Genomic DNA, 21,215 nt, shown 5'->3' with positions numbered 1-21,215 from the left:
ATCTAAGGGAGAGAAAGCATTTTCGGTATGCTCCCACCCCACCCCCGTACTCAACACCCACAGCACAAACACATGGGTAAGCTCTTCTTCCAGAGGCAGGGGGCTGCCAAGGGCAGAATGACCCAGGGCTTTGGTTGTGGAGGAACTAAAACCTTCAGTCACCCTCAGTTGTGGCTGACAAAGCTTCCAAGCAACTTCACAGGCTCCGTTCCTGCAAATGGGGAAATCTGACTAGTGACAGAAATGAGAACAGTCCTCACTGAAAACACGGGAGGTGGATTCTGTGGAGGAAATGGTTCTCATGGCAACAGACTGCCCAATGGTGAGCGGGAAGACTTGCTACGCAATCCCTTAGGTTCCACACATGGGCTAAAGGAAAATGCTGGGGTGGGGGGGGGAATCCACATTCTAAATGCACCTCTGCTGTTGTCTTGCTGGGGGAGGGAGAAGATGGTTGGCTCCTGCGGTCACCCCAACTCTCCTTCTGTTGCCAGGCAGGGCTCCGTAACCACAGACGAATCAAAATCCCTCCTGGGCAGCGGGACTCCTGGATTGGAGATTTCAGGGAGTGGAGAAAGGATATAAACTGCAGCATCGAAACCTAAAAACGTATTTTATTTCGAAGTTGTGCTTTGGATTTTCCCCAATCCAACATCTGTTGAGTGACAGTCTTAGGTTCACACAAAGCATCTCCAAGCATACATACAATATTCCAGTTATCAACACTATTTTAAAGAATATACCATTTTACACAAACGTGACATACAAGTCAGACGCCACAAAATTGCAATTCCCTGGAAGATCTAACTTCTCTTCTGAACGTGAAGTACATATACACCAGCCCTTCCCGTGGTCTGTTCATCCTGTTGCTGGCATCATCTCTCATCTCTTTGGGGAGAAACCAGGGCACCCTGAGGAGGTTGGCTGAGACCAGTGTTTCCAGTTTACAGGCTGCTGGCTGCAAACTCCTCTCTTTTCCAAATTGGGATGCTGGTAGCCCCGCCCCACCTCTGCTTCCCAAAGACTGACCATCAGAGTCCACACCGGGAAAAGGATCCATGCCTCCAGGGGCAGATTGGGGTTCTTCGAAGCATCATGCTGGTTTAGGAAGCATATCCGAGGAAGACTGGTCTCCCTAGGCCCTGGGTGGCCAGCTCCGTTTGGCTTTTCGGTGTAAAAATCACAGTGTGCAACCTCGATTCCAGTTGATTGCAATGAGCTCTGCCGAGAAGGACTCTCTTCCTAGGGTTCCTAGTCCTCTGGACAGGACCATCTCACAGGTGTTAGGAGCACCAGAGAGGGGAAGACAACTCGGCTCCCATAGCGGGGGTAGCAGGCGACCTCTCACACACTGTCCAGTTCATGATGCAAATCAGCAGATGGACACTGACCGAGGGGATGGTGAATGCAAGTCATGTACAGGGCTGAAAGAGAAACAAGGCAGGAGCAACAGAACAGGCCCAAGGTGTTGTCATTAGGAGCTTTGCCTTTCCTTTCTTAGAGAAGGATGTGCCGGAAAAAGAGGAAAAGGGCAGGTATGGGCACCAATTTTGACCAGTTGGATCAAAAGGAATGTCAAGTGAAGGGTAGGGTTTCATTTCCAGCAAGGAAACAGATCCTTGGGTATGAAAGGCCCCTATTGGCTCAGGACCTGTGTAAGTCCAGGTGACAGACAAGGACAGGCCACTAAACAGATCAACAAAAGCCAAGAATGCGGAGGACTGTGGGTTGCCTCTCACAGGTTGACACACGCACTGAAGGAGTTCTTCATCTCTCCCTCCTGGCTCTTGGGATGGTTTTCCTGGTGTTGCAGGCTACTTTTCTAACTAGCAACTTCCTACAAAGCTTCTCTTTTCCTTCACACAAAAGGAGGAGAATCCTACCTCTTTCCATAGAGCCAACTACCAACTTCAAAATGTTGGTCTGAAGAGCATTTTCTGGGCCAAAGATAAGAAAATTCAGATTTTCCTATCTGAATGGCAACCCGCTATCTCTCCTAAACGGTGGAAAATAAGGCAAAAAGCACAGCTTTAAAACCAGAAAACAGAGAAGAGGAATGAGTTTCAACTTTAACTCAAGTAGTTGTCTGAGACCCACGAGCCTGGGGTTTGACTGTCCCCAGCCCTGGTCCTCCTGGGATAGCATGATGTTAGGGGAGCTGGGACCATGGGCACCAGATTTGGAAAGCAAATTAAAGCAGACAAGGGTATTATTTTTGCTTTTTGGAGGTGAACCAGAAAAACAGCCGAAGGAAGGCCAAAACATTCAGCATCCAATTTTTGATTTTCTTAGATTCGGGCCTTGGAAAGACTTTAAAGCCCATGGGGCGAAGAGTTCTCTTAGTTGTGCTTGTCTGGATAAATGAAGACCAGTTTTTTGTTTTTTTTTTTTGCGGTACACGGTCCTCTCACTGTTGTGGCCTCTCCCGTTGCGGAGCACAGGCTCCGGACGCGCAGGCTCAGCGGCCATGGCTCACGGGCCCAGCCGCTCCGCGGCATGTGGGAACCCCCGGACTGGGGCACAAACCCGTATTCCCTGCATCGGCAGGCAGACTCCCAACCACTGCGCCACCAGGGAAGCCCCTGAAGACCAGTTTTAAGGAGCAATGTCTCTCTTTAATCTAACTAGGGCTCCCTAAGCCCCCGCTGGTCCCTGAAGAGAGGCCTTGTGGAATAACCCAACTAGGGGATAAACCTAGAATACATTTTCATTTGGGAACAATTTTAGGATTAGCAAAGCTGAATTTAATTTTTAATAGGATTATGAATTTTATGTCTTAAGTACCCAAAAAAGTGGGAGGAAGGACCCATTTCTTACCTTTTCCAAACCTGCCAAAAACACAATAAAACTGTCTTAAGCCTCTTTACCCTAAAAGCAACCAACTATAAAACTGTCTTATACAGGAAAATGTCTTAAATGGAAAACGGTACATCAGAGACAAAATAGGAATCCGAGAAATGTCTATACATTCAGAAAAACTTTAGAAGTTCTGTAAGAAGATTGGGTTGTAGTTCCAGAGAATGGAGGAGAGCAAAAGCAAACACCAATGATCAATTCACACCAATAGAAAGAAGACAGAGAGAAAGCCCCCAACCCCAAACAGTTTACAGGATTGAGTCCCATCCTGCTAAATTTCACACGGTGGAGAGAGTCAAAGGCTAGGTTCTCTGGCCCAGACAGAGTTGAGATTTGTAACGGAAACAGAGACCCCTGGTGGCTCCTGTGTGAACTGCCACAATAGCTTACAAAGAGACCAGTCTATCTAGGACCAGGAGAAGCTACACATGCCAGAGACTAGAAAAAGGTGTGTGTGTGTGTGTGTGTGTGTGTGTGTGTATGTGTGTGTGTGTGTGTAAAACAGAGAATGAACTGTATATGATTCTCTATAATCAGTACCCAAAACAAGATGCCACTGAGAGCTGGCCGTCAGCAGCCAACCATCTGGTTAGGCATCCCCTGTGTCTGAGGGGACTGAGACTTCAGCCCACGGCCCTGTGACTTGCCTTGCCAGATTTCACAGTGACCTGATAATGGAAAAACCTATCTCTGGCTAACCTAAGAACAGTATGTACTGTAGCTGGCTGGATTACGACAACTGGGGGAAGCAGAAGGTAGTGGGAAGGGTGGGGGAGGGCTGGGCGATAACGAGGGCTTCATTCTCAAGGTTTTGGGTGATGGGGAGGCTAATTCCTGCAAGAACAACTTAGAACCTAATTTTCAACTGAAGTCCCCAAGCTAGTTAAATAGGAAGATTTTAATAACAGTCAGTCCCTCCAGTCCCCTTGTCTAGAACAATTAAATTACATCCCTCAGACAGTACAAGACTTGTCAGTGGACTGTGGGGAGGCAGAGGAGTTGACACCGGGGCTAGTGGCATTTGTTTTGGGGAAGACAGTGGGCTTGGGCCGTGTGGCTGGCGGCTTGACTGGGGCCGCCATCTTGACAGACTTGACAGGCCGGAAGGCGCAGGCGATGTCCCCAGCAGTGCTGGCGCTACGCTGGAAGGTGGGCTCAGGGTCCTTGAGGAGCTGAGTGTGCAGGGGGCTGGAGGGCTCCGATGTGGGGGCCACCACAGGGGAGGTCTTGAGGGGCTCCAAGGTGTCCAGAACCACGTCCGGGGTGTGCTTGACGCTGCTCTGCCGTTCTAGCTCCCGCAGCTCGTTCAGGGCAGAGTTCATGGTCGCCTCAATATCCTGCGGACAGGAGAAAGGAGAGAGTGAGGCTCACGTAGGGAGAAGCCCCCAGGGTCCTAGTTCAACAACCTGGGCCAAATCATGGAGAAACCGACTGTAAGGAGATGTCCAGATGATTTTATTTGGCCAAAATCTTTGAACATCTGGATGTTCAGAATGGGAGGGAAGGGGGGCAAAAGGACTTTCGTTCTCATGAGGGTTTTTTTTTTTACCCTTTAGACAGAGTGGTTGAGATGCTTTTTAAATAGAGCCCTCAGGTTTTAGACACATGCACGGATGTATCTATGGTTGAGATGACATGTAATCCAGCAGGGACAGGAAAGGTGGATGAACTAAGGGTGGCCAGGAGTTTGGTCATGAGTACATGGGATTCATATTCTACGTTTGTTTGAAACTGTACATAATAAACAATTTTTTAAAAAAGTGGTACAGATGAAGTATGATCTTTGTTATCTTGGACTTTAAAGGCCAAAGGTTAAGAGGGTTAGTCCTTCCTCCTCAAGGACTGAGGGAAGGTTCAAGAGCCCTGGCCCTGAGGATCCATCAGGACACCCCCCCACCCCTGCCCCCGCTCCACCCCATCCAGAGTGCTCATCTTGATGAAGCCATTTCCTTCCACCCATCACCCTAAGAGGGGACCAAGGGGTGACCAGGAGGGGGAGCCAGAGCCCACATAGGTGAATCTCCATTGAGTTTCACAGTGCAATACTCCAGATCTTAGGAAACAGCAGGCCTAGCTCAGGGGCTCAAGGCAGAACCAAAGACCCTTTGTATGCAGCCAGCTGCCTCCCAGGGAGACCTCCCAGATCCCTCCCCACCTCTCCACACACTGTGTCTAGCACCCCCAAACCACCGCGGGGCTCCTCCCTTGGGATTAAACTCACATGGAAAGACTGCATGTTTCAAGCAAAGGCCCCTGGTGAAGGCTTCTTTGCCCTACAGGGTAATCCATGCTTTCTGCCGAGAGTGGTTCAATGTCACTCATCCCTCTGATGTTCTCAAACCTTAAAATTGTGCAGAAAGAACTCCATCTCCCTCCTCAGTCCTGCTCTGCAGCTAGAGTCTGTCCCAGTTATGTAGCTATTCCGACGTTCCTAACACCTGGCCAAAGAGGGAGCTGGGAGGATTCCCGTGGTGCAAGGCAGATTGCAGCCAAGAGCTTAAGGAGAGGCACAGAAACAGAAGGCTAGCAAAGCAAGACATCTCAGGCCTGTAGCTTAATACTGTGCTTGCCAGGCACACCATCCCTAAGCAGAGCACTGCGATTAAGCCAACAGAGGCCACACCCAGCCTCTACCCCGGAAGTTGGGGTGAGGAGAATCTCAACTCAGTTGAGACATAAAAGGGCAACGATGAGCCTTTAGTTCCTACCTGGTCTAATGAAAATTATAGAGTTGGGAGAGACGTCTGAGTGAACTGCTTGGAGTGGCCCCGAGAGTCGTATTTTTAGAGGTGGGGTTGGATCTCTAATATTTCATGGAAAACAGAGACTCGTCAGTGAGATGCATACATGGAAGGAAGACCCTGTAGCAAGCAAGGGAGCTCATCTCCACTGCCTCTGGAGGCTTGGGCTGGAAACCTTTCTGGTACCGGAGTGCGCAGTGGCAGAGTAATTCAGGGCCTTCACAACCAGGAGCAGATTGTTGATTGATCATTGATCTATCACTAGGGACCAGAGATTAGCCTCAGGGATGATGGGGATGGCACACTGATATGAAAATGTGGCCAGAACTACCTCTGAGCCTCACCACTCGGGCAGCTTCACTGAAATCTACCAGGGTCTCAAGACTCAAAATTGGGCTGAATGGATTCTATCAGAAACACTCAATCTGTAACTACTGGCTTTAAAAATTACAACAGGCTTGCAAATAGCCCATATATGAGCAAGAAGCCTGCCTTCTTTTATTTTGTCTTCAAGTTCTTTTTGGGGAGAGAGGGATCGGCAAATTTCTTGGAAAGCCATCTTATCGGGTCTAGATGTCTAACAGTCCCTGAACTCAGTGTATAATGTACAAAGCACCGTTCTCTTTCAAGTGCCGTCATAACGAGCATGGGCCGCGCTAAGCAGCAGTGACAAGTGTAGATCTGTGGTAGCTATTTGTCCAAGAGCCCCCAGTTACCTGTGCAATGACCTCAGGGTCCATGGGCCGGTGGTTATTGAAGCTTTTCGACCTGCCTGCTGTCACCGTCTTCCGGATCTGTGGACTGTCCAGCCGATTCTTCAGGGATGAGTGACGGCTGATGGAGTTGAGACTCCCATGCCCACTGATGGAACACTTATCTGGCCCTTCCTTGGGGAGACTCTGGCTCAGGATGGGCTGGGAAGATGGGCGGCAGCTTGCCCCCACCCCCGGGGACGCGGAATCAGTCAGGGAACTGCTCAGCCCATGGCCGTCGCTCCGAAATGTTTTCCGGATGCTCCCAGATTCTGGCCGCTTCCTTTGCCTTCAATGACAAACAGAAAGGGCGGTTTGATCAGGGAGCCCTGGCTCCGAGGAAGCTAGGATGAGTGAGGGAGGGGCAGATGTTGGTACCCAGGGACTTCTGGAAGGAGAGGACACAGAGCATGTCTTCTCCTGTGTCACCTTCCCTTGCTTTCTCCATGTCTTTGTCTCCCTGCCACCCCCGACCTGGGCAAAGGAGAAATAGATACTTACTTGGTGGTCGTGGGCTTTGAGTTCTCAAGATGTAAGGTGCTGTCAGGAAAAATGTCTGATTAAGCAAAAGTTTCTAATGGGAGACAGATTCATGAAAAGGTACCCTCCGTTACCCTGCTCTGCACAGAAAGCAGGCCCCAGACCCCAGGTAGGAGAAAAAGTCTCACCATCACCAAGGAGGTAGGGAATTGCTGGTAAGAGGAGAGTTGACTTTTCCAAATTTTAGCATGTTTCTTAGTCCACTGACAAGAGTAATTATTTTGGGCTTTGGCCAGAGGCTGTGGTTGCTTATTCTGCAGACATGGAACAGAATATTTTTCAAGAGGCTGCAATGCTGCAGAGTTCGGGTCACGTTTGTGCATTTTCTAGGGTGGAAATACATCTACGTGACCCTAAGTCACCCAGCACTGGGCTGAACCCTGGCTCTGAGTCGATCTGTTTCAGACCACTAAAGCTCTCAGATGAAATGGTCTGGCAGAATCTTATTCATATGGGTGTTGCCCACTGCTGAATAATCTCATTATCTCTTGGAATCAGATACTATAGGACCTAATCTAAGAGGCAATGACACCTCTGGTTTGGGATGGCAGCTGGGCAGCTCTGAACTTGAATCTACTAAGGGCCACTGAGGCTGAGGTGGGAGTTGAAGACGGAAGAAGGGAAGGGGTAGGACCTGAAGGTAAGGAGCTGGTCCTTGGGGCAGGGCCACTGCGGAGGTCTTCCTCATCATACATGCCCGGGGCCCGGTTCGGGATTTGGCACACAGCAGCCACTCCGTGAGGCTGCCTGCTCGGCAGCTTTAGCCTTGGGGGTCAGCCACTCTCCAGTGGATAAAGGATGTTCGCAGAGTCTTATAAGGTCCAGTTGAAATGACTTTTCCTCTTCTGCAAATTCTTCCCTGACCTCCCTCCCCCAGGGGCAGGCAGACTTGATCACTCCCCCTTCTGTTCCTTCAGTGCATCTATGGAACCACTTTTTAGTGACTTGTCTCTGTGGTATTCACCTTGCCCAACTGTGAGCTCCGAGGCCAGGGATCATCTTATTCGTCCCTGAATAAGCGGCAGGCGTACCTGGCACAACAGGAGGTGCTCAGTAAATGTGTGGAATTGAACTGAGAGGCCACACCCTAATAACTCCTTGCTGATTTCCTTTTTCCTTCTTGTGAGGAGGGCTGACTTACAAGGCCCAAACTGCTAATGAGGCAGATTTATGGAGTGGCTGGTGTGGGCCAGGCCCCAGGGATATAGAGGGAGGAAGACAGAGTTCCTGGTTTCAAGGAGCTCAGCCTGGTGGGAGATCCAAGCGCAGCTTGTGTTCTGAGATTGCCTCGGGAATACAGAATAAGGGCACCTAACTCAGCCCTGAGGAATTCAGGGGTGTCAGAAAGGCTTCCCTAAAAAGAAATCTTCGGACTGAGTCTCGAAGGGAGAGGAGTCGACCAGGTGAGAAGACAGCAGATGTGAAGGTCCAGGGGTGAAAGAGAACCCAGGGTACTCAGGAGAGAGAAGGAGCTCGGGAGGAGAGCTGTGTGGGGCAGGAGGTGTGGCTCGAAGGCCGATCAGCCCTAAGGGCAAGACATCCCGGGGGGCGGCTGCTCACCCACGGACCAGCTGGCGTCTGGGCAGACCACATCCTCCAAGACCCCATCCTGATACCACCAACCAAGGAGTTCACGGGAACCGCCTTGACTTTCTACCGGATGTTCATCTTTTGAGTATTCAAGGTATTACTCGCTACAATTCCTTTGTACAAATGGCAACAAATATATGATGGCTTAAAAATCTGTACCCGACTAATTAGCTAACTCTCTCTCCACCAACCTCGCCTTGGTTTCTGGGTTAATTACAGGCTTACAACCTTATGATTATAGGCTTATAATTAACGCAGACTTGTAAATAATGAAGAAAATGTCATTGGCCCACAGTTAACTTTTTACTAGCTGGCCCCCCAACAGGGCACACTATGCTGGAGGGAAATCAATTAAATCCTCGATCTTTCTTACCGGTCTGACTGAAATTGTAACTACACTGACCAAGTGCGCTGAATCAGCTACTTTACTAAGTAGAGGGTGAAAGAGATGGAAAAGAACCATGTGCCCCAAACACTCCCCCTGCTACCGTCTGGTTGGAAAAAAGCCAAGAGATCTGGGCGACCTGGTGCAGTTTAAAAACAACAAGCATCTTTTATTCTCCTTCCAGTTTCAGTGTCCAGAGGCTACGGTTAACAGGTTTTCAATGTGCAAATCATTTCATTCCTCCAAAGCCAGAGGGGAATAAAAACTGTACATCATCTCCAATCCATATTCATCGGGAGCGCCCTGGGGCTTGTCATCCTGCTGGCACTGGGCCAAGGTTCAGGGTCTGGCGGAAAGAGGTCTGTAGGCTTTGGGGCTTGGTGTCTGGCCCCTTGAGATGAGATTAGTTCTCCAATAACCTGAATGTCTCTAGGGGAGGCAGCAGCACACAGGCGTGGAATCCCTCTAGACGGTCAGATCGGGTGTGGGTGGAGTTAAAACCCCAGGATGCTGCTAACAGCCACTGTGAAAGCTGGGGGGCACAGTTACGAGCCTGCTGGACAGAAGTGGGAATCTGCAAAGGGACTAACAGGGAAGGATACACAGGGCCAAAGCAATAGGGGAAAAAAATGGCAAATTATTTCTACTGGTGTGAAAGGGCAAGAGAAAAGGGAGCTGGGGGGTTAGACAGTGAAGAAAGAGCTCAGGACAAAGCTTTCCTTGTGGGGGTTGGTGGGGGTAGTGGTCGCCTTTCCTCCAGGGGAGCGAATGCAGGATGAGGGAGAAACAGACATGTGATATCTAAATAAACCATCTAGGGTGACATGAACCTGGTAGAAGATGCACGAGACTTTGGATCTTTGGACAGACAAGGGCCAAGGAAGACATCAAAGATTATTAGTTGAGTCAGAATTGGAAAAGAGAAGGCACCTCTGAGAAACAGTACAAAACCAAGTTACGTGAAGTGACTACAGCTTTGGCCAAGTTTTCAGCAGTCAGATGGCCAGGAAGGTCTGAGCGGACAGACGCTGCAGGGACAGAGGGGCACACCCGTCCTTAGCGTGACGGCCGCTAGCCGGAGACCTGGGCCTGCTGATGAGGACTGTGGATGCTTCCTTGGCCCTGTCCACCTTGGAGCAGCCACGAGCACATGCAAGCTGTCGGGCCGGGAAGTGGGGGGATGCAGCACAGGGATGGAGAGGGCGGTTAGGCCAGAGGGTGAGGCAGGGTGTCGCAAGTCATTCAGGGGAGCAGAAAATGAAAAGCAGAGCTTACTTGTTGATGTTTGCAAGATAAATATCGGCTACATGACCCCCACTGGGACAGCTGGCCCCCGCTCTGGCTGTCACCTTTTCTTCAGGTGGCTCAGAAATGACCTCAATCTCAGACTTGGGGCTGGACCTCTCCACGACACCGTCCTCGCTGGGGGAGAAGCGGCAGGCAGGCAGGGAGGAGGGGAGAACAACAACACAAAAAGCAGTGTTAAATCGGCAAGATGGCCCCCCGACACACACGCGACCCCACGACGGTTCTGAGGCAGCAGCGACGCCTGGCTGGGCTCTGGGAGCGGAGGCAAGGAAAGCTACGGGCCTTTGGAGGGTCATTTAAATAAAGATAAATAATCCTGCTGAGTTCTGCGGGGTCCTCAGATCCTCCGAAAGCTGGGCTAGGGGACTCCTGGATTCGAGGTGTCTGCCTTCTACCCCTCGCTGCTTTCCCGGGGCAGCTGTGCTGGGGCCACCTCCTGCAGGAGGTCCAGGTGGCCGTTTATGTGCTCAGGTCCCGAGCACAGCTGGGCAAGGGCAGTCAGCTCTGCCGTGGCTCTGGAGATGCCGGCGTTGAGGCAGGACACTGCCACACTCTGTCGTAGCGCATCTAGCCCTGCTTAGAGCGTCCAAGCCGGTCCCAGGTCTCTCCACGGCTCTCCCGGCCCCTCTGGCTACTGATGACAAAGAAAGCCCCTTCTCCCCCACAATTCATCTTCTCTCGGTCCTGGAGTGAAGTCATAATGCTAAATTTGGGAGGGTCCACGCACAGATGGCCACCAGGTATGCGATGTTATCAACAGAGGGAGGATTTCCCCGCAGAACGAGCTGGGGAGAGGCTGGGAGGGTGCAGACTCATTCAGGATATCAACCTTTAAAAAATAATATTAAGGGAAGGACTAAAAACACTGACAGCATCGTATCCAAGGGGAGGGAGTCGGGGTCAGAGGCAGGGCAATGGGGCAGGGAGGCAGATTTGAGGGGCCACGGGGAAAAGCCTTCCTGATGCAAAGACATTGCTTCAAAGAGCAGGAACCAACCTACAGCCCATGTGATGAAGTCTCTCTGGAGCCAGTCCATGTTCCCTTTGTTCCCCGACATCCTTTCCCCTCCTCTCCCCTGTCTTTCTCCAAGTCAACCTCATCTGGGTTAAATGAACTGGGTTATTTCCACAAGGCTGGCTGCTTAAGCTAGATTTCTACTAGAAAACGAACTCAACATTTTCATTTACAAGTGGAAAAGTGCCATCAGGTTGTTTAAAAAAAAAGACAGAGAAATCAAAATGTTTTCCCGACCTGATCTTTCCAGAAAGGAAATATAAGTGGTCAAATAATAACCCCTCATTATCACTCATCAGGTATAAATGTGGATGAGTGCTGGCTGGCAAGTTTCTAAAATGACTGGGGGTGGGGGAAGGTGGTGGAGATGTGATTGGCGGGGGAGTAGAGAGTGGAGAGATGAAAAAACAATTCTCCACTCAGTCTCTGAGTCTGGGGGCCCTTTAAAGGAACCGCGACACTTCAGGACTGTGTTGGCGCCCCCTAGGGGTTGGTCTCCCTCATCCTCCTGGGCTCCAGAAATAAAGTCTCACTCCCACAGTGCGGCCAGGGACCCCTAAAGGTGCAGGAGGCCTAACGTACGTGTCTTGGACCACGATGTACTGATGGGGGATGAGTCCGTCGATGCCATTGTGCCGGCCTTCCCACCAGTCGTCGGAAGCCCGCTGGTAGAGCAGCAGGGATGCCCCCTTCTTGAAGGACAGCTCTCGGGCTGTCCGGCCCACGTAGTCAAACTTGGCAATGGCCTCGATGGGCTCACACTCTGAGAGGGGTGGAAAAGAAGGAAACACATGCTGTTGGGACTCACAGACTCAGGAAACTGGGTAGAAGAGCCCAGCTAGCTGAACTTACAGTGGTGGGAAGATAACCTAGTGTGAAAATAAGTCACGGATGATCTATAAAGCAGGTATTCCCATGCAGGCTGTGCAAACCCCTGAAAGCACTTGTATGCCCTTCCTTGCCTTTGCTTATGCTGTTCCCTCCACTTGGAATCCCTCTCTCTGTCACGTGCCTGATGAAACACATTGAATCACAACTCAAACATCACCTGCTTCCTCTAGTAACTTCCTTGGTGTTCTCATAGCTCTTTATGCCATACTGTACTTGTAAGCATTACTTCCTTTCTGACTATAATAGAACACTTAACATATTGTACTTTGAATAATTTATTTACATTATCCACTCTCCCTACTAGAACATGAGCTTTTAGTTGCTATAAAGAGAAAATAACTTGCCCAATCAACTTTCCAAGGAGCAAAATACGGAAATATATGTTGTGGTCAATACATGGAAAAATGCACATGTAAGTGATTTGAAAAATTAAAAGGGGTGTGCAAAGGCAATGTATTTTTACTTTTGTGTGCGCTTCTGTTTCCTCATCTATAAAATGAGGATAATAATAGTGCCTTTTTCAGGAAGTTGGTATGAGGAGTCAACAAATAACAATTTGTAAAAGTGCTCAGAACTGTGTGGGCCCACAGTAAGTGCTACACACGTGTCAGCTACTGTTATTACTGTCATCGTTGTCATTATCTGTTCCGGGCTGCAGGTAGAGGTCAGAGAGCAAAAGGAAGGCTCCCACAAATCAGGAACCCAGGGTTAAAATCAGATATTCTGAGTAGTGGAGAGAAAGGCTACTTACAAACAAGACTATGCCTAGACAACCGGGGCAGGTGGGTCTGCTCCTGAATGGGCAGGGCTGGGGACTTCACTACAGGGGGCCCGTCTAAATATCCCAATGTCAGTTCCATACAGCTGCGGGTTTGTCACTCGACCTCTCTGGCCTCAGTTTTCTTAACTATTAAATAGCAGCTGTATCAATTTCACTAGGGATTAAGAGATAAGACATATACAGCCTCTAGCAGTGCTGGGCACACGTAGGCTCTAATCAAATACGAATTTCCCTGGTTCACCAAATCCCTTCCCATTGTGTGGTAAATTACCATATTGATCCATCTGACCTTAAGAGCCAAATCAGCAATCCTAATTTCTTTTTCTCCTTTAAAAGCTGGTTTAGGATTGCAGAATTCATAGCAAGGCAGGGAGCACTGCAGCCTGTGCCATTTTGTTCTTGTGCCCAGAAAATTCTGAGGCCCCTTGTCAGCTGCTGAGACTTCCAGAGCCCAAGCGATCCAGAAATGGAGGTGTAGAACTGTTGGCAGGAGGGGGAATGTGCTGGCTGGACAGACCCTAATAAATCATGGGCACCGCCGAGGCCCACGGACGACAGCTGCGCATTCCAGCTCTCGACGCACACACGCCAGGCTGTGCAGCGCATGTCTGTGCTTTGGAAAGGGTCAATTTTTCCAGTCGGCAGGCGTGAGAGCATGTGGTTTCTGCATCCTGATTCCCATCCCCCTCTGGCTTGCTTCTGCCGGGTTCTTGGCACCCAGCTTCACTACTCCCTGGGCCCTCTGTTTTTCAAATGAGCTCTCCTTCCCTTTGGTCTCCAGCTACCTGGCAGGAGTCTGGGCCATGACAAGGGACTGACAGTATGCTGGTGAGACAGCCAGATGAGACAAAGAGCTGGGAGGTGGATGAGGGGCAGTGAGGTGGGGTGAGAAGGGTGAAAGATGAAGGGCTAAGGTCTAGCTCTTCACCTCTGGTTTAATACAGAGACCACTCTATTTGAGAAGGTGGGCTGTCTCTCCAAGAAAGGGAAGGAATGAAGCTGGGAGGCAGGAGAGCTCCCTGCTCGTCTTGAGGGGACTGCTGGACAGGAAGGGTCATCAGGAGCACAGGATATATAATCTCTCCTTTCTGCTTCACCACCCCACTGTCCCACTGACTCCAAGTGGGGCCTCGTACCGTCATCACTTGTGTGGTGCTCTGCGGCCACATCCTGGGTTGAGTCTTCAGCCGAGGTAGTCTCTCCGTGAGGGCTGTCACTGCAACAGAACCAAGAGTAACTGGGACCTCAGCATTTGCTTACAAAATTCTTGTCTTCTCTTTCACACAGCTTCCTTGGACATGGGATCTATCCTAGACTCTCTAGATCCTGATCACATACTCCAGACAGATGCTTATAATGAAATGTAAGGCTCTCGGGATTCTCTAGGCTAGCTCCCGCTACGAAAACTACTCGAGACTACATGGGACTTACAACATCTTGAGACAAGGGGAACCCCATTTGAACTTATAAACCTTTTCGAAAATACGGAACAACTTAGCTCCTCAAGGGCTATTTCTCTAGGTGAATTAGTTCCTGGAGGGAGCGTGGTGGAAGGGAAACACTGGGCTTTAGCATCGGATACAACTGGATCCAAATACCAGCTCTGACACCTGGTAGCTGTGCGACCCTGGGCAATTACTCAATCTCTTTCAGCCTCAGATACCTAATCTCTGAATCGAGGATAATGGTCTATATATCTCACAGAGTTGTGTTAGGATTCAATGAAATAAGAGGGAGTGATTAATAAGCAGTGCTTTCTTTCCTTCTTTCTCATTTTGCTTGATGCCTCTGGCTGCTTTGTGGTTTAGTACTGGTGAGAAAGTAGGAGGTGAGTCATAGAAATGAGTGGGAAACACAAGCAGGGGAAGAAAGTCTGCTGTGGGCTGGACACTGCAAGAGGGCAGCGGATGAGAGCTGGGTCAAGTTCTTGACAGAATTCATGGAGCCTCAAATTACCCAGGGTGGAGAATCGAGAATGAGCAGGGAAGTTATTAGGAAAGTCATTTCTACTCCTGATCTCTTGGATTTCAGAGTGCATGGGGAGGGGCACCAGGAAGTTCTGACTTCCTGAAAAGTAGAGAAAAACCCTGTTCATTTCTAAAGTTTCTTCCTCTGGTGGTAGGTAGTAACCAGTGAGACTTTCCAGGCAGTTCTATGGAAGCACCATCACCCCTCAACCCCACATCCTGGCTTCAGTTTCTACCTTTGAGCCTACAGCCTCTCCCTCCTCAGCGGACGGGTCCTTCGCTCCTAGAAAGTTCCTCAAAGACCAGGGGACGAATTTAGAACTCACCCCGTGTGAAGCAAGGCAGTTCCAAGGAGGCTCTCCAGACCCCAGAGAACATTATGGGAGAACATCAACAGGGATTCCTCTTTATCAGAAAATGTGGGCACACTTTCTCACTGTTTTCTGGGCCTCAAAACCCTCTGAATGAGTTTGGTGACATTCTGGAAACCCTTGGGACCCCAGGGGTGTGCAGGGCAAAGGCTCACTTTTCCCCAGACCTCTGAGTTCATTTCTTTGGCCGTCCGCTAAGGCGGCAGCTCCCAAATTTCACGGAGCCCTGGACTGCTTGTTAAAAAGAGACTGCCTCACCCATTCCCAGAGTTCCCGATTCACTAGGTCTGGGTGGAGTCGGGGCACTTGCATTCCTAATCAGCCCGTGTCAGGCAGGTGCCGCTGGTCCAGGGACCCCACTTTGAAAACCACTGCTCTAAGGTAAAGACAAGCTGATGCTTTATAAGGTCCCTTCTAGCCCTGAAATGCTATGCTTCTCTCATTCCACACGCACACCCCAGCCTACCTAACACCTGCGGTCTCAGAAGCAGCCCAGCATGCTGCACCACAGGCAGTCCTGGAAAACTGGGTTCCGGTTTCAGGGCTGGTAAGCGTGGTGCAGTGGGGCTGCGGGGAGGCCAAGTGGCCTTGGTGCTCCCTCTTCCTGGCTGTTCTGGTCTCCTGGCCCATCTCCAGTATACTTGGGCTCTGACTCCCCCTTTGCCACCCCTCCCTCCCCTCCTTCATCCATCTTAGCTCACTTTGCTGGCACTTCTCTCTTCTGATGGAGAGGCTGGGAGCCTTCTGAGTGGCTATGAACCCAGCAGTCAGATGGTCCCTCCTACCCAAGGTCATTTACTCTTGATCCTGGGGTGCTTCTGGCCTCCCAGCCAGTCTGTGGTAGTAACAGGCCCTGACTAATCTTGTGGTTTTCCCAGAGGCTGCTAATAAATGGCAGATGCACAACCAATGGGGCTGGGTGGTGGTGGTGTTGTGCTGGGAGAAGACCTTGGACAGAACTGAGAGGTAGGTGCCCTCCCATCTGTGCCCGGTGAGCCCTACCAGGGCCCTGCTGCACCGGGCCGTGAGGTGGGGCTCTGTGTCCTGGAATGGGTCCAGAGCCTGTAGCGGTTTGATATGTGAGAAGGCAGGTGAAGCAGGAATCGGGAACAGTATTCCACAGCTTTTCAACACTCATGCAAGGGAAACCAACTCTCCAAGTCACATGCACAAGGACAGCTCCCTGGAGCCCACCAGCCAGTAGGCTGAGACTCGAACAACATCCCTAGTCCCCACCAGCCATCTGTCAGTGACCGGAAGCTTTCTCTCCGAGCTGGTGAGCCTAGATTTCTCCAGCTCAGTCTCAGATGCCGGGATCTACAGGACAGCAGAGAAGACCGAACTCAGCGATGTCAGTGGTATTTTTATGTTCACAGACACATGAATAGCATTTTCCTCACTCCTTGAGCTGGAGGCTCCTTCTGTGGGGATTGGGGAGAAGCATGGACTGACTGGCCTCTCATTAAGTAAGCAACCTCCCCTGTCCTCCCCTACCTCAGTCCATAGCAATGGGGCTGGCTGAATTGCTTCCAGATGTTGAATTCAGATGGAATCCGATTTGGGCTGGCTTATGCTTTCAGCCCAGGCTGAAACACTGTTTAGGGGAAGAAGGGAAAGGGAGGAGGAGGAAGAGGTAAGGGATGTTAGGGAGTAAAAGAGAGAGGCAGTTGTCTTTGCGTTTACTGGGAAAATGGCCCTGTAAGTGGCACGATGGGGGCAGTGTGGGGCAGTGGGTTGTACCCTGCACTGACAGTCAAGGGGTCAGGGCTGGGATCCCCACCACTGGGGTGGCCTCAAAGATCGTCCCTGGCCTCTCTAGATTGCAATGACTTAATCTATAAAATGGAAATCTGTTATTTGTCTAACGGAAGGGTCTAGTAAAGATGTGCCCTAGGGATTCCTTTTATATCTCCGTTTCCAGGTGAAGTCATGACGAACCTGCTTCAGTGGGGCACTGGGCCTAACCTGCCGAAAATGGACCTTACCCCACTTTCTCATCACAAATGTCTGAGATCATTATTAAATTATCATTGTATAAGCTCACAGTCAGGAAATTACGCTTCATAACTGAAATCTTCCCAATAAGACAGAAATTCCCTGGGACGCAGGACTGTTCTTCTCACAATAGCCAGCTTCGAGCAGGAGCCAGAGAGACACTGCTGCCGGATGAACGGCAGTTCTGCGTACAACCTGATCAAATTTCCTTTCCCGGAGATCATTAACGTTCCTGTTATTGCTGTCGTTATCTTTCAGAATGGTCTCTCATCACTCAGAACTTGTAAAAAAGGAGGCAGCCTGAAGTGGCACTGAGTAGTTTGGGTCGAGGTGGGGCCCTGCCTACAGCAACCCCCGATCCTGGCAGCTTGAAGTGCCTCGGAGTGGGAGGTGGGGAGGATCTGGGTGTTTCCCTCGGTCTCGCTTGGCCATCTGGCCCCCACGCCAGTGCGTGTTGGTGACATTTCCCCTCCTCCAACCCTGAGCCCCCTACCAGTAATCCTCCGTGCTCCCTCCTCTGCTGTAGATGGGGCCCTCCAGCTCCCTAGGGTTTGGGAAGATGTTCTCGTGCTGGATGATGATGGTTTTGATCAGCTCATTCACGTGGGCTTGGCAGGACACCTGGTCATGGCCCTCAGGCACTGACATCAGCGAGGGCCCGAAGCAGATGGCGAGGTTGTAGGGGTCCATCATGTTCTCTTCACTGAACTGTGATAAACTGGAGGAGAAGGAAAAGGGGGCAAGCTGAAAAGCACTCGCATGAATGCCCAGAAAACACAATCACAGGAGGCGCTGCCAGGAGCAAGAACAGAAGCAGCACAGACGGCCCCCTGCTTTTCTGGGCGTCAGAGCCCTTCTAGAAAGCCGGTAGGGGGAGAAGAGAATGACCACCAGGACACTATTCAGGAGCCAAGGGAAGGCCAAGTGGAGGTCCCTCCTTGCAGATATCACCCCTCCTCTTTCTCTAGCTCCCTGTTCAAATCCTACTTACCCCCCAATCTCCACCCCAACCCTAGACCATATCCACCAAATCTACCCTGCCTTGAGGACACACCACTCTGCAGAGCTGGATACGCTCCCACAGACCAACCCACTAAGCCGACAGAACAGACGGAGCCCCTCGGGCTGCCCTGGTAATGACACGGTCAGAAGACGCAGGCATTGTGCGTTGTGTACCTTCTTGAATGGCAAAATAATCAAATTATTAGGGATATTCCATTCTAAGCTCTAGACTTATTTTAAAAAATAGCCAACCGATTAGCTTTTGTATTCCATCAAGCCCGTGAATTTCTTCCTGGAATAGCTAATGCAATTGTTTTCCATTTTCATAATATCCTCCTCCACTATTACATTCAGGATTTATTCAGGAAAAGGTCAGCATGTAGCTCAGCTCCTGCTCAGGCTTCCCCTGGATGCAGTCTGACTTCATTATTGGGTATTTTATTCCAGGAACTCCCCCTTTCCAGCCAGCAGCTGCTCCAGCCATACCTCCAACCCTGGCAAAGGACCCAAGCCCTTCAGTGGTGAGCACCCACTGGTCTGTCTGTCCAGGCACTGAAGGCTGGGCTAGTTCTGGATGTACCCCGCCCCTAGGAGTCTGCAGACATGTAAGCTCTGCTACGGGGTTCTGCCTCCCTCGTGGGCATCTGGATTCTGACAGATCTTGAGAGGATACCAAAGCCATGGTGCTTAGCCAGAGGCCTGGGACTCAGCTGTCTTCATCTGAGTAGCTGTTCTTCAGAACTGAGCAGAGTTGACTTCTAGTGTATCCAGCATCTAGACTCAAATGACCAAGCTGGTCTCTATCTCAATGATTCTCTCCTTCCCTGAAGATTCAGGTACGTCCCCGGTCCCCCCACAGAATCACTGCAGAACATGTGAAGTGGGACAATGAAGTGGGACAGTGACAAACAACTGTCATGGCTGAGGACCACTGCTCTGTAGGACCCGGTCAGATGCAGGGAGGCCTGAGATGGGTGCGTTGATGGATCTCAGTGGCCGGACTGCTTCATAGGAGGTTTTAAAGATTTAATTTTATAATCCTTCTCTGGCTCCTGAGTTAAAAGAGAGCAGAGATTCAGAAAAGGCTGGTAGATGTTTCCAAGTCTACTTCTTGGTCAAATAAAAACTGGAGAGAGACAGGAGAGATAATTAGCTTGGGAACCTTAGCAGGGACAACGGAGGCATGAGGTGCCACGGGGCTAAAATTGTAACCCATCCCAGGCTGGCTGGTTCCTCGAGTCATGGAGGGACAAGCAGGAGGAAGCCCGTTTCTTTAGTGTGATCTGACAACGTTTTGGTAACATGCAAGGAAAGCAGTAGTTTCTGGGGAGCCTGGTGGTCAAAGGGAGATAAACTCTAGGCCTGAGGGTCCCAGTCTAAGCTCACTGAGAGAAGAGGAATCTTGCCCGGCCTTCTAAGGCAAGGACTGCTCAACTCCTAGGTGGCTACAATGACCAGGGCCAGAGAGGACCTGTGTTTGTGCACTGGGGTCCACTTCTCATGGGTCCAGGTCCATTTCTTATTCCCATTAAAATACAGACCAAGATCCTTCTTTCTCTTCCAATCTACTGGAACACCTAAGTTCTGGGGGTAAAGCCATGGTGCTTAACTACTTGAGGGACACAGGCTCCTTCAAGAATTTGACAAAAACTAAGGATTCTCTCCCCAGGGAAATTAATATATGAGCACATAACAAATGCACACAATTCTGTATATAATATAATGGTGCTAATAATCCTTGAAGACTCTGATGGCTGTACCTAGTATAAGACCTCAAATACTGGATTTTTATTTTTGAAGAAATATCTAAAATGGATAATACTGGTAACAGCTCCCTCTTTAAAAAAAATATTTTTTTGGTATCGACTTCTACACATGCCATCTCCTCTAAGAACTGTACTATATTTCTTTAGGTTCTGTCCATAACACGAGTGAACTTTCCTAATTGATTTGAACTCATCCTCTTTTGAGCACCTTAAAAAGGTCCAGTGTAGTGGGTTTTGGGGGGAATGAGAAAATCAGGATTGGCGTGGGAAAACTGTTTTTCATCATGCATTTTTCTGGACTTTTTACTTTTAAATGATGCACATTTGTTGGTTCTGAAGAACCTAGGAGCAGGACAGGAATAAAGACGCAGACGTAGAGAATGGACTTGAGGACACGGGGAGTGGAAAGGGGAAGCTGGGACGAAGTGAGAGAGTGGCATGGACATATATACACTCCCAGATGTAAAGTAGATAGCTAGTGGGAAGCAGCCGCATAGCACAGGGAGATCAGCTCGGTGCTTTGTGACCACCTAGAGGGGTGGGATAGGGAGGGTGGGAGGGAGGGAGACGCAAGAGGGAGGGGATATGGGGATATATGTATACATAGAGCTGATTCACCTTGTTATACAGCAGAAACTAACACAACATTGTAAAGCAATTACACTCCAATAAAGATGTTTAAAAAACACGATGCACATTTGTATCTCTGATTACATTTAAAAAGAAAAACAAAACATCCCAAGAATTTTAGAGTCAAGCAGACCTGGTTTTGAGTCCCAGCTCCATTGCTTACCATCGTTTTGTACTAGTCCCCTAGTTTCTTCATAAAATGGGGGCAATTATGTGCCCCCTTGATGGGCTGTTGTGAAGATTAAACGAGGTAATATGTGCAAAGCACTTAGCACTGTGCCTGGCACATAGGTGATGTTTAAGAAATATTTTCTGTCATTTTAATGTCCTGTTTGCTTCTTGACATAGGACCTTTTTTTTTTTTTTTGCGGTACGCGGGCCTCTCACTGTTGTGGCCTCTCCCGTTGCGGAGCACAGGCTCCGGACGCGCAGGCTCAGCGGCCATGGCTCACAGGCCTAGCCGCTCTGCGGCATGTGGGATCCTCCCTGACCGGGGCACGAACCCGTGTCCCCTGCATCGGCAGGCGGACTCTCAACCACTGCGCCACCAGGGAAGCCCGACACAGGACCTTTGATTTCAGTCAGGGAATGGAAAAGCAGGGCCGCTGACGTTTGGCAGTAATTG

General features: G+C 50.0%; 1 protein-coding gene across 9 annotated transcripts in view; it reads right to left on the bottom strand.

Annotated features, from left to right (window-relative positions):
- Positions 1-587: 587 nt before the first annotated feature.
- The window catches only part of SRGAP2 (SLIT-ROBO Rho GTPase activating protein 2), a 234,517-nt gene continuing 213,889 nt past the window's right edge, over positions 588-21,215 (bottom strand). For 3 of the 9 annotated variants that reach the window (XM_029230886.1, XM_029230887.1, XM_029230890.1), the window contains 7 exons: positions 17,686-17,910; positions 13,996-14,075; positions 11,770-11,950; positions 10,140-10,286; positions 6,851-6,889; positions 6,314-6,638; positions 588-4,193 (listed from right to left, as the gene is read on the bottom strand). In XM_029230886.1, the coding sequence (XP_029086719.1) occupies positions 3,810-4,193; positions 6,314-6,638; positions 6,851-6,889; positions 10,140-10,286; positions 11,770-11,950; positions 13,996-14,075; positions 17,686-17,910 (1,381 nt within the window). In that variant the 3' untranslated portion in view covers positions 588-3,809. Of the gene's footprint in view, positions 4,194-4,791; positions 5,660-6,313; positions 6,639-6,850; positions 6,890-9,010; positions 11,002-11,769; positions 11,951-13,995; positions 14,076-17,685; positions 17,911-21,215 lie in introns of those variants that run through there. The other 6 variants (XM_029230888.1, XM_029230889.1, XM_029230892.1 and 3 more) reach the window with 5 other exon arrangements.

Source organism: Monodon monoceros, unplaced genomic scaffold, assembly GCF_005190385.1.
Source record: "Monodon monoceros isolate NGI ecotype Baffin Bay Population unplaced genomic scaffold, NGI_Narwhal_1 Super_Scaffold_18, whole genome shotgun sequence".
Classification (NCBI taxonomy): domain Eukaryota; kingdom Metazoa; phylum Chordata; class Mammalia; order Artiodactyla; family Monodontidae; genus Monodon; species Monodon monoceros.
This window is presented reverse-complemented; position numbering and strand designations above follow the sequence as displayed.